The 12,292-nt window shown below is 44.2% G+C and overlaps 1 protein-coding gene across 6 annotated transcripts in view; it reads left to right on the top strand.

The window, feature by feature from the left end:
* Positions 1–12,292, top strand: part of rerea (arginine-glutamic acid dipeptide (RE) repeats a) — a 115,650-nt gene that overhangs the window by 72,238 nt on the left and 31,120 nt on the right. For 3 of the 6 annotated variants that reach the window (XM_035656026.1, XM_035656025.1, XM_035656027.1), the window contains 3 exons: positions 4,150–4,255; positions 5,954–6,050; positions 7,771–7,875. In XM_035656026.1, coding sequence (XP_035511919.1) covers positions 4,150–4,255; positions 5,954–6,050; positions 7,771–7,875 — 308 coding nt within the window. Of the gene's footprint in view, positions 1–4,149; positions 4,256–5,953; positions 6,051–7,770; positions 7,876–9,684; positions 10,017–10,131; positions 10,311–12,292 lie in introns of those variants that run through there. The other 3 variants (XM_035656031.1, XM_035656029.1, XM_035656030.1) reach the window with 3 other exon arrangements.

Genomic DNA, 12,292 nt, shown 5'->3' with positions numbered 1-12,292 from the left:
TGTGTGTGTGTGTGTGTTTATGCGAGTGTATATGTGATCTTCCCAGCCTGCTCTTCCTGCCTCCCCTCTCTAATCTTATCATGTCGGAGCAGCAGATTAGTCCTCCCAGATCCCATCTCTGCCTCCAAATGCCACAATCAGCCTTTTGTTCTTTGGTTGTGCTTACTCTCCCCTTGCGGCAGGCGAGGTGAACACTCCCACAATCCGCCCTCCGTGCCATTTTGAGCCTCCGCCTGTCAATGTCACGTCGCTACCAGCCCTGATCTACCATACCCCAGCCTCCCCGGGCCCCTGGGGCGTTAGCTAACTAAGCTGTTAGCTCAGCAGCCTGCTAGCCTAGCTGAACTGCTTGACATTCCTTGCTAACACTGAACGCTGCCCCTGCTGCTCTTGTCTGTTTGACCTCCCCCTCCTCCGTCCCTCACTCCCTTCCCCTCTCTCTCTCTCCCCCCCCGTCTCCTTTATCTGTGTGTTTGGGATCTGTCTTTCCTTCCTTACCCCTGGCTGCCACCTCCTGAAGGAAGTCATAGATCCTGGCTGCTGATGTCACCAGTGGGGGGGGGGGTCACTAACAGGGTTAGAAGAGGAAGAAGAGAGTGTTTGAAAAGCAGAGAAAATAAACAGAGGTTTCCTGTTAACGAGGTGCACTGGGGGCCTGTCGTGTGGGAGCAGGAGGGTCTGGTTTTGTTTAAAGCAAAGCTCTTGTGTTACAGTGCGGAGAGGAGGAGGAATAGGGTATTAGGTTTGAGGGTTACAGGTTGTAACAACGTTCCCTTAGTTTTGTCACAGCTCAGCTTGGCTGCGAGGCGATGACCGTATTGTAAAAGGCCACTGTGAACAGATGTGGGAGAAAGTTGCTGCTGCCGCTGTGCACTCTCCCAAACACTGAAAGGTATTAGAGTTGTCATTGGTTTTTGCACTGAAAAGCACTGTATTGATTTCACACTCTTTTAGTTGTAAACATGGAATTAATTCCACACTCAGTCCATCTTTTAAGTGTATGTCTAACAGAGCTGGTTTCTTTTCAAATTTAAAGCCTTCCCTTGTTAAAAGAAAAGTCTGCCCTCTGTATTTCCCTCTCTCTCCCCCCCAGTCTTTGTAGTGGTGTGGTCATACACAGGGGCCCTGCTCCAGAGTTGACTGCACACACATGCAGCCACACAAAGAAAACTGCACAGCCATTATGGATCCAAGGGGCCAGCCACCTTTAGCTAGTCAGAGGGAGAATTAACCCACTCACACAATGGCCTGGCTTGTATTGGCTGCTTTTAGAACAGTAATGAATGCATTGATTTGTTTTTTTTATTATTAATAGTGACACATTTTGGATTCATTCTACAAGAAGTATACTTTATAGTCTTGTAATATTCCTGTGGCCCTCTTATAATCCAACCCCTGTCTGATGATGAGTGTGCCCAAGAATGCCACAGGCCAGGCTGAGCCACTGGAGGGGAGGGGAGGGTACCATTGTGCTCAGCCCCAAAGCATGACTTTCAGATTTATATCTTCTCAATGAATAAAGGGGTAGCCTTGTACCCCGGGGGCTTCAGTAAAGCAGGAGGAGGATAGTTGTAATTTTAAGTCTGAGGAAATGAGAAGGTCTTGCTCCTCCTACCTTAATCCAACCCCTTTCTCACCCCCCTCCTCTATCTCCTTTGCTCTGCTTCCTTGCACTTTCTCTCTTTTTTTTTTCTCTTGTTTCATTTCTTTCTCTCAGTAGTGGGTTAGTAAGTCTTTTGGCCTCTCCGCAGCGAGCGGCATTCCCAGGGTTTAGGGCTCAGGAGGAGGGAGGGCAGGGCCATGTTTAGCCTCTGGCAGGACAGACAAAGATGGCTGACATTGTGCGGGGCTCAGCTCTCTACAGGCAGCGTGGAATGTCTCTAATCAATTCAGCATTGTGGGTTCCCTCTTATATGTTCTCTCTCTGTTATTTTCTATGGCAGGCTTAGCAAAAACCCAGACAATACAACTAGTAGTTGGTGTGGTGAGTCTGAGCTGTCTATCATCCCCCTTCATTTTCTCCTTGCGTTATCTACTCATTTTTCCACCCCGCATGTTTATAGAATTGTGATAATTGAAAGCTATGCTTCACTCCCACTACGTGCTCCATATGTTGCACTCTCAGTCTTTCTCTCCATCTCCCTCCCTCTTTTGCCTGAGAGGGCTTAACGCCGCTGTGAGCTTCTAAACAGCAATCTGCTCGGGAGAGCGGCAGCTACTCTGTAGTGACGAGGATCCTGATGATAACTGAAGTAACATTTGCTCTCTGCTTTGGTTCATTTGGTTGGTTTAAAATAATGCAGGCTCATGAATAAGGTGTAAAACTATGAGTGTGTGTGTCTTTCCGCCTGCTTGTGCTTTTCTGTTTTTGCATCAGGCTCTCTGAAATCCCTTTGATTTTGTGGTTTTTACAGGCAGAAAATGAAATGTTCAGGTGGCACACTGGCAGCATTTACAGTCTCCTTAAAGTATTAATTATGTATAAGCACCGGATAACTGCTCGTTCTGCTGTGGCAGGCGGCCTGTTAGTCTGGAAGGCAACAGTGTCTGTACACTGGATAGACAAGAGGTTTGGATGGGTGGGCTAACTGCTGGGAGGGAAGGAGGGAGGTGGGAGGGACATGACGTCATTGCACACATTTCTTCACACACAGTATGGCTACGTGCTCAAGGGGTCTGTGTCTCAGTCCATCAGTATGGCTCGCTGTCAAATAACAAGCAAAAGTGTGTGCGGTTGTGTGATGTTTGCGTGCGTACTCGCACAATCTTCCAGAGCAGTAACTGCAGCTGACTGACTGCGTGCCAGCTGCTGTTTAACACGTCCAGGCTCACTTACTCACTCATTCCTCCTCCCTGCTCAAGGTTGCAGAAAGGGAAGAACAAGGGAAAGAAAATGGAGAGGAGTGGAGGGTTGGAATGAGAAAGAAGGAGAAGGGAAGGAGGGAGGTAGGAATGGAGAGAATGGGGAAAACCAGAGGTGGGTTTGAGGGTTTAGGGAGGTGATGATTTGCTTGGCTGCATGTGCTCAGCCTCCTCCCCAGTGACATAACAGAACAATGTACTCTAAAGGCTTTAAATATCTTTACTCTGACCTCATCTTCCTCTACACATACACACACAGACACACACAGAGAGAGAGATACAATTAAGAGCCTGGAAAGAGCAGAACTGTCTGTCTTCAGTTATCTTAGACTTTTTCCCCTTCTTCCATTTTTTTTTTTCCATATGCTCATTTCTCCTTTACTCAACGGGTGGTGTCAGTGGTGGTGCAGGTGTCTCAGTCAGTCAGTGCAGTGTAGCTGAGTCCCTAATAAAGATGGCTGGGGCCAATAGGATTGTGCCGCAGTCCAGCACACAGCACGGCAGTCTCTCTAATGTTCTTTCTAACCACTGTGACGGTCAGTTGGGCTTATGTGAAGGCACAATAAATATTTTATAACATGAAATGAAAACAGTATTTTGCCCTTTTTCATCCCTCACCTCTGCACTGGCCTCAGTTTCTACCATTTTCTTCCACCTACCCCCCCTTTTACCTCCCTTTTACCTCCCTTCTCTGTTTTTTTATTGACTGGCTGTGGAAAAGCCCTCTTTTCACCTCAGTGCTGCCACTTGCTGGTCATCTAAGGGATTACAAGCCTTTGCTGAGTTGCATTTTACCAAAAAGGCCAGTGGGTGGCAGCACTTAAAGAGTGTAAAGTCCAAATCCCAGTAAAAGGATACAGTACCTGTGCATGAGTACACTTTAAAAGCCCAAATAGTATGTTAAAACCTTTTGTTATTGTGAAGAGAAAGCAGAAGGCAGTGGATTGATTTGCAGGAGGCAGAGATTGAACACTCATCCATCCATCCCCCCTCGTGGTTCTTCTCTCTCCACACTTCCTCCAGCAACGGCCATCCCACTGTTTACTTTATTAAGGCTCTAAATGCTCAGCAATCCCTTTTTAATTGACTTGGTCTCTCTGCTTGATTTTTGGCATCAGCCTGTGTGAGTCATAAACAGTGCGTCTGCGCAGCATCACTGTTTGCCAAGAGGCCAGTTTGTGACGTCGTAATCAAACAAAATGATGTCTGTTTATCTTAGTGTGAGATCTTTTTTTATTATTATTATTTGTCTCCTGCTCACTCCCTCTGTGTGTCTCTGTGTTGCAGAGTAAACGGGACCATCTGTTGATGAATGTGAAATGGTACTACCGCCAGTCAGAGGTGCCCGACTCCGTCTACCAGCACCTGGTGCAGGATCGCAACAATGAGAACGGTGAGACCGCCTTGTGTTTGCTGAAAACTCATCTGCACCCGTGCATTTTACACAGCACACTTCCATACACAGAAAGTAATTTCACTTACTTGCCCTGTAATACTACACTCAATTTCTCTCCTTCGCAAACACACACCTGCCTCGGCTCTCCAGACTGTTGGCGGATATAAGAGCTAGCTGTGAATTGCATTTCAAACAGAATCCAGAAGACAGTGTCCCAGGCGGCTGAGCCAATCCCATGGCTCTGTGCTGTTCCCCGGGTAACACTCCTTCAGGCCAGACAGCAGCACTGTCAAGTGTTAATAACCCACAGTGTCATGTGGCCCTTGAGCACACATTCTCAACACCATCAGTGCCAGTGGACCCGTCACACTCTAACAGGGACATAAACACCGTCACTGTTCTTTAGCACCTGAATATCAAATCCTGATGACTGAAAGGTCACGGAGGAAAATCAGATTGAACAATGACTTTTAATGGTTGAAATAATCAGTTGATGAATAAGTATTTGGATTTTAGAAATAACCTACGCTAGGCCACATACCATTATACTGTATTGTGTTTTTTTATTCATGTTAAATTAACAAATCTTTGTTATTTTGACAGATTTTAATTTTTAATTAATAAAGTCATTAAATAGTTGTACATGTAAATCTCTAAGCTGAGTTAGCCTGCCCTAACAAGTGTTTAATTGGTCAGATACATAATTACATTACAATATACATAATTGATTATTAAATATATAATTTTTCTCAATGAATCTTTCAGTGTTATTTAAAATATTGTTCCTAAAATGTTGTTTTGTGTTGTACTGTAGCAGGCTCTCTGTGTCCTTGCTATAATCAATTTGTTAATAGTTCATTTTATTTTTACAGGTTAGATTCTTAGGTGTGTTTCCCTTAAGAGTGCATATAATTTTAACTCAGTTTTGATATAAAGCAGCTGTGTATACTCACAACACACACACACACACACACACACACACCTGTTGACACATCCTGTTAGCATTTGTAATTAGCCAACAAGTTGTTTTCAGTTTTCCTCACAGACTGCAGTCGACTCTGTAAAAACAGCCTTGAAACCAGAGAACGAATACATATGCAGCCACATTTACAAGCAAACCGTGTATTATGCTGTTTTCCCTCTTAGAATAATCCAAGTATCACTTGTGTGAGAGGGAAGACTTCAGTTTAGGTATGTCATTGAGGTTATCAACCGAACACTTGCTGTTCCCTCCAGAAACAGCTTCAGTGTGCAGTGCTCCGCTATCTGCAGTCTGTCCTTGCAGCAGGGACTCAGGATTATTAGAATTGATGTCACAAGGCCGGAGCGCAGTGGCCACAGCACGCCACAACTCAGGTCATTTGTCAACGACGAATACCGGCTCCTGGTGCTGCTGATGCATCTTAACCCCGGAAGGGTCATTTCACTTGAGAACTGAACATTATGTCCTCTCCTCGGGGGACCTCACTTTATTGGCTTTATTGAATTATGTGGCAAATTATTGACCTCTGCAGAGGTACTTGTTACTTTGGGTGTACGCAGAACTGTGCTCATGATTTTATTAGTGAGTTCAAATAGCCAAGCTACTTTATCTCTGTTCCCTCTTTGTCATAGATGAATGAGTTTGGTTGTGTTTGGCATTGTATATAATGTAGATATAGGCATTAAGTACAACTGTGTTTTCTCTTCCTCCAGACTCTGGACGGGAGCTGGTTATCACAGACCCGGTGGTCAGGAGTCGAGAACTCTTCATCTCTGACTATGTGGACACTTATCATGCTGCTGCTCTCAGGTAAACAAACACTAACACACACATAGAACAACTAGAACCCTTATAATCTCAGCTGTGGCACTTTAAAGGAACAGTATAAATTTCCAACATGGCTCTCTCACTGTCCAGTAACATCGTGGCTGCTGCGATTGCAGTGTTTGTATTTATAACACAGTAACCCTGTTATACCACACAGCTTTTATTTGTTGTTTTTTGTTGCATTTGCCTGTTGAGTTCACAGTTGTAGCCTATTTTTAAATTGAAAGCGAGCCAATTTCTGTGGACTGGAAAATTATTTATTTAACTGAAGTTTTATTTTCATTACCACATACAAAATTCCGGCATTTTTTGTGGCACCTTATGCTGTGCTTTAGGATTTCTATTTCATGAAACGGCCACAAATCAGGTGCTACTATACCGACAATTCGGCTCCCCCTCAACCAAATACTGGTCTTATATAGTCGAACAGACTAATGCCTGTGTTTTTATTGGATACACCGCTATTTTAAAATACTCGCCTGCTGTGATCCAGATTCAGGAGACAGAAGAATGACTCTACCCTCTCTCTCTCTGACTGCTACGATCTACTATATTTATCCTGATGTATCTGTATTTTTCTGAACAGTGGCAACATGGTAATAGTACATTACTATTGTGTTTCTGTCAATTGTCCATGAACCAAGTCACAGCAATTTTTCTATTCCATTTATTCACAAGTTAAACTAATATACCGTGCTTTGCTGCTGTGAGCAGGTGCTGCAGAAATAGAGCAGATGTGTAGAAATGAAAAGCCATAAATGAGACTTGTCTCACGCTGTCTTACATTAATGCACTGATTGAAATGGCTGTGCATCAACTCCCCCAAACACACACCTGTCACAATATGAGCCTCTGGAGTAAAACTGATGGCACTCAATCTCTTTGTGCCTAATGTCAGCAATGTACAGGGATCGTTTTCTTTCTCTCTGTGTTACCGCCTCTGTCTTTCAATCCATTCCTGTCTGACCACCCCTCCCACCTCTCCCACTTCCCCTTTTCTTTAACCAAAACCATGTGTGAGCAGCACAGCGGCGGGCAGCCAAAGCCATGTCTCCCAGAAACCACTGATTTCAGGGCAAATTAGCTGCAACTTCTCCTACACAGAGCACCCTTTGATTTGACTTATTCTCCAGGCTTTAGATAAACGAGAGGGAATTCCAGCGGGATGCTGTAATGCCGCAGCTCTCCGAAGACAGCCCTCTTTAGCGCCCTTTAATCTTTTCAGGGGAAGGAAGATACTGTTTCTCTGCAAGGCAGCCCAGCTCCATGTGCCTGTGATGTCTGTTATTCTGATAGAGCCAGACACCAGAGTGCTGGAAACAGGAAATGGTATCAAGATGTGGTCGGAGCCTCAGCACTCTCAGCTCATTGGGGGGGTAATCGTGTCAGGAGTGAGACACACAGGTTGAATTCCTGTCCAGATCTCTGCAGCGTCTGTCTCCCATCATGCCCCAGCTGCAGCAGACAGGGCAGAGCTGACATGTTCAGCTGGTGTTTACGGGTTCAGTAGCCAGAGCCTGATGTCTCACAGCAAAGTCAGCAGGCTCTGACAGGCACTAGATACCTGCTGCTGTATTTGTCACCTCCAATAGATGAATATCCCAAGAGCTTCTAATTAGGGCTACGTCTGCTCCTGCTAGGATATCACTTTGTCATGTAGTTGTTGTTGTCTAATAAGGCCTGTCTTTTTTCTCTCTCACAGGGGGAAATGCAACATTTCCCATTTCTCCGACATTTTTGCTGCCAGGGAGTTCAAAGCCCGCATCGACTCCTTTTTCTATATCCTCGGATATAACCCAGAGACCAGGTGAGGAGCTTTCTGTCCAGTCAATTCCACTGATACAGTACCCTTCTTAGTCCGCCCACAGACCAGAAATGCTGGTTCAACACTCTGTGAACCTGATACAATTTTAATTCAAATAGGGATGCAACTAATTACTATTTTTCTAATTAATCAATTCATTTTTTCGTCTGTAAAAATACGCCCAAGTTGACGTCTTCACATTTTCTTGTTTATTCCGACCAACAGTCCAAAACCCCAAAATATTCAGTTTACTGTCACATAAGACAAAGAAAAACAGTAAATCCTCACACTTTAGAGGCTAGAAGTAGGTTATGTTTAGTATTATTGCGTTATTACATTATTACATGAGTACTGACAATTAATTGATTATTAAAAATTTAATTATCAAAGATGATTAGTCTGTCAGTCTATTAATTGCCTGTTTTTTTTTTTGTTTTTTTTTTCCAGTTATAAATTCAAAGTTGCTGGGTTCAATTTAATTGCAATAAAAATTATAGCCATTAGTTACAGCTGAGCAGTTTACTGATACAATGCAGTTAAAACTATATGAGGCAAGATGTTGGAAGGGGTTTTTATGAAATAGTATCCCAACAATTACCATATACTGAATCCTCAGTAGTATTAAATATTGTTTGATGGCACTAATAGTCAAATTGTCAGTAAGATCTTGAATCAGATATTGAATCAGAAATATTGTTATATTTGCTTTTTTCAGTATCATAAATACTATTAAAATGTGTGGATTTTGTAGGATGTTTCACATGAGCACTCTGCATTTTTGGCTGTGGGTGCACAGTGTTATGTCTAATGATGCTTTCTACTCATTACTGCTGTCAGTGTTATCAGTGCACAAAGGATGGTCCTAATGTGGTGTAATTATGGAGAATGAGCCCAAGAGACCCCTGTGGCTTTATAATTGTTTGGGCGTTTGTTGATATTTGTCAGATTACGTGTCAAGTTTTAATTGCCAATCTTTTACGTTAAAATGAAGATTAGAATGGAAAAATCTAGATGAAGCTCATCAATGGTATTAAGTTACTTGTTTGATAAGGATGACCGACACATGTCACTGTAATAAGAACGACTCAATTGATGTTGATGGTCTCAAAAGATGACTTTTGATGTAAAATAGACTTTTAATAAGTTGTTTTTATGTCTGCTCAGCTGGCCGCGTTGTGAATTACATTACATTTATTGACCCAATACATGCATTCAGCCTTCGTCATTTAAATAAGAGATAATTTTGTTTTTTTATGGGCCCAGGTGCAGTCTGAACAGATCAGTTTTCAAATTGTTAAATAACCCTTGTCATAAGTGTCATGAACTTTGAACCCTGTGGTTGTCCAGAGAGGGAATATACATGCCAGCAGAAATGTGGTACATGAGACATTTTACTGTGTTGTAGTTTGTTGTGCTAGAATATAACTTTTTTTCATACTTTATTTGAATATTTAAGCATTTCAGCTTATCATTTATATGTCATTATTTACCTTTTGCATCATGTGTGTTTAATATAGGGTTTATGGGACATGTTTGTCGGTTACGGCACGTGATGAGCAGTTGAATCATTTAGGTGCTGAAGCAAAATTGATGAACCTCTCATTGTTATTATCCATTAGTGGTGTCTCACGTGTTGCAGTGTCAGCTGTCCTTGTTATTGGCACCTTGGGTTGCCAGTTGGGAACCCCCTCCTTCAGAGCCCTGTTCAGTCTGTCTGTCTCCCTCCCTCCCTCCCTCCCCTGCTCCGCTCGTTTGGTATTCTGAGCGGGGTGTCTGCAGCCTTGCAATTTCACTCTTGTTTATTATGGCGCAGACATACGAGGAGAGATGAATTCCGTATCCTGCATGCGTGTCTGTCTGCCTCTGTGTGTGTGTGTGTGTGTGTGTGTGTGAGGTCGCAGCACATGCTCAGTAGTGTCTACAGAGGAGCGAGCCGAGCTTGCGACGCTGTACGTGCAGGCTGAGGTCACAGCACAAGCTCAGTGAATACCTCTCCGGGAGCGAATGCGTGGTTCTCCATTTTGAGCACCTAGAAATAGGTGGGAGAGGGGGAGTTAAATCCAACGAGCATTTATACACACTGTGTCACCACCCAACCTTTAGGGCTCGATGTCAGAAATGGACGATTTGTTCAGTCCCCGGAGGTAGGTTTGTGCTCTTATTCTCGTGCTTTCCCGTGCCGTTATTACTTACTGCGCGACTGTCGGCTCGGCTTATCCGTCTTGACGAAGAAAGTGTGTGATGTTTGCGAGCTGTCCGCATCACTGTCATTATGTTTAACCGTCTGCGTGTGTGTCTGTGTGTGTCGCGGTGCACGAACGCGAGTGTGCACATTGTGTCAGCCGCCAGGAGGATTGAACGCTGTCATCGCAGATCACATACCGTTACGCGTTATTGTGCCACCGTAATGGAAACACCGCCGTATCTCACCGTTATCGGTATGTAACCCGGTGAATGCATAGTTTCTGAGACGCATCCGCGAGTGTATGTGCGCCCCTTCGCCTGCTTGTATGACTGTTATAAGACCCGGTTATGAGCTGCCCTGGCTCCATTTTGCAGCTCCTGTTTACAACCGGCATGACATGGCGTATGGAGCCATGCTGGGCTGCACACAAAGCTCCGCCGGGCTCTGCCAGCCCCGCACACCGGCTCTGTTGTGTCCACGCTGCTCGCCATTGCACTTAAATACCACCAAGTTGGGTTTGTTTTTGCTGTGCTGCAATTATGTCAGTGTGCCACAGACTCGCGCTGTGATTGGCTGAAATTGATGGAGGGGGGCGGGGTTATCCTTGATTGCACACACACACACACAAAGTTGACCAGACTGTCACGTTGTTGTTTGGGGTTTAATAAGTAAGCCTGTAATTATTTGACAAGATTGTGTGCTAATGCTGAGTTAGATGTGAACTTGTTGAGTGTGACTTGTTTTACTTTGTTTATTGTGCTAGGCAACAGGCTTTGTGCAGCTTATATAAGACATTCTTACTAAGAAGTCAGTATTATAACTAATAACTTTGAGATAATGCCTTTCTAATCTACATTAAGAGCCAGAAAATTAAAAGACTAGCTTTTTGTCTAACTATGAAACCTGGTATTTTTTGCTGGATATAGTAGTTCTTACTTTTATTACTAACATTGCCCTTATTTTATGACATGCATGTAAGTACTTTGCTGTGTCTGTTCAAGTATACCTGCAGTCTTTATGGAAACTCCTGAGAGCTTCCTGCTGCGATACATCTGTATTCTGCCTCCTCTCTCAGGACCTGTGCAGCATTCCATCTGAATGTCTGCTCTCAGGTATTTGCCTGAGTAAAGCATAGCTGTCTTCAAGACGCCGTTCTTATTCTGGTGCACCGGTCCTCATTTGTCATCCTTACAGCCTCCTGCCAAACGTATAGCAGACCTGGCCGACTGCACATTGTCAGGAACACGTTTGTAGAACTTTCTCTCAGCCAGATTCGCTCTCGCTCCACGTTACATGCAGACATATTCTGCATTGTAGTCTGTGCTGTGTAGGGAAAAAGCAGGATAATGGTATGTCTTTGTTTCAAGTTTTTGTTCATCTCCAGATAAAATAGTATTTGGCTAGTTCTCCGCTGCTCACTTGTAATAACTATTTCAAAACTTTCAGTCAAATGATGGGACAAGAAACACCGTTAAAGTAGGATTCAAGTAATGAAATCGTTATGAAACCACTAAAACCTAATCTGAAGTGCTGATGATGCAGGAAACGACTATATTTTATCTTTATCAGCACTATTCATCGCTCTGTGTTCCCGTAGTCGGCCAAAAACTGTGATTTCTTTAGATTTACTTTGTCTTATCTGCTGAGATGAAATGAAGTGTTTCGACATGTTCTGGAGCAGCAGACAGTGCTGGCAGGCCCGGGGTCATTTACTGCAGCTGAAATGCAGTTTTTTTGGCCCGTGCTGACGTCGTCTGTGCCAAAGCTTCTGTCAGCCATAGTTCATAACAGTATGGATTACTCTCTCCTGTCTGAGAGGAGGAGGTCTGTTAAGGAGGGGAAAGGGGAGTCGGGTCAAATATGTACCCGTCAGAGGGTTTTGTGGTTGGAGCACTGTAAAGAGACCAGAAGGCCTGCGGCCTCTCAGGTTTCCGCCAGGACTCCGTGATGGAGTGCGAGCTTCTCTGGGTGCAAATCACGCTGACAGATTCTGGGCCGCCCCGTGCTCGGCTGTATGAAAATCGGCGCCGTTACCTAGGCAACGGAGGGAATGGCTTTTCAAAAGGAACATCTTGTCATTTTCTTTAATCCACTGCAGCTGGAGATTCGGAACACTATTATTAAATTGCAGTTGCTATGGCTACCAACATTTGTACCAGCAGCCGTTTCAGAGGCTCTCGCCCTGCATATCCAGAGCCAGCTCCCCCACCTCCACCCCCCCTCCTCCTCCTCCTC

Source organism: Morone saxatilis, unplaced genomic scaffold, assembly GCF_004916995.1.
Source record: "Morone saxatilis isolate NCDOM2014 unplaced genomic scaffold, NCSU_SB_2.0 Contig15, whole genome shotgun sequence".
Lineage (NCBI taxonomy): Eukaryota > Metazoa > Chordata > Actinopteri > Moronidae > Morone > Morone saxatilis.
This window is presented reverse-complemented; position numbering and strand designations above follow the sequence as displayed.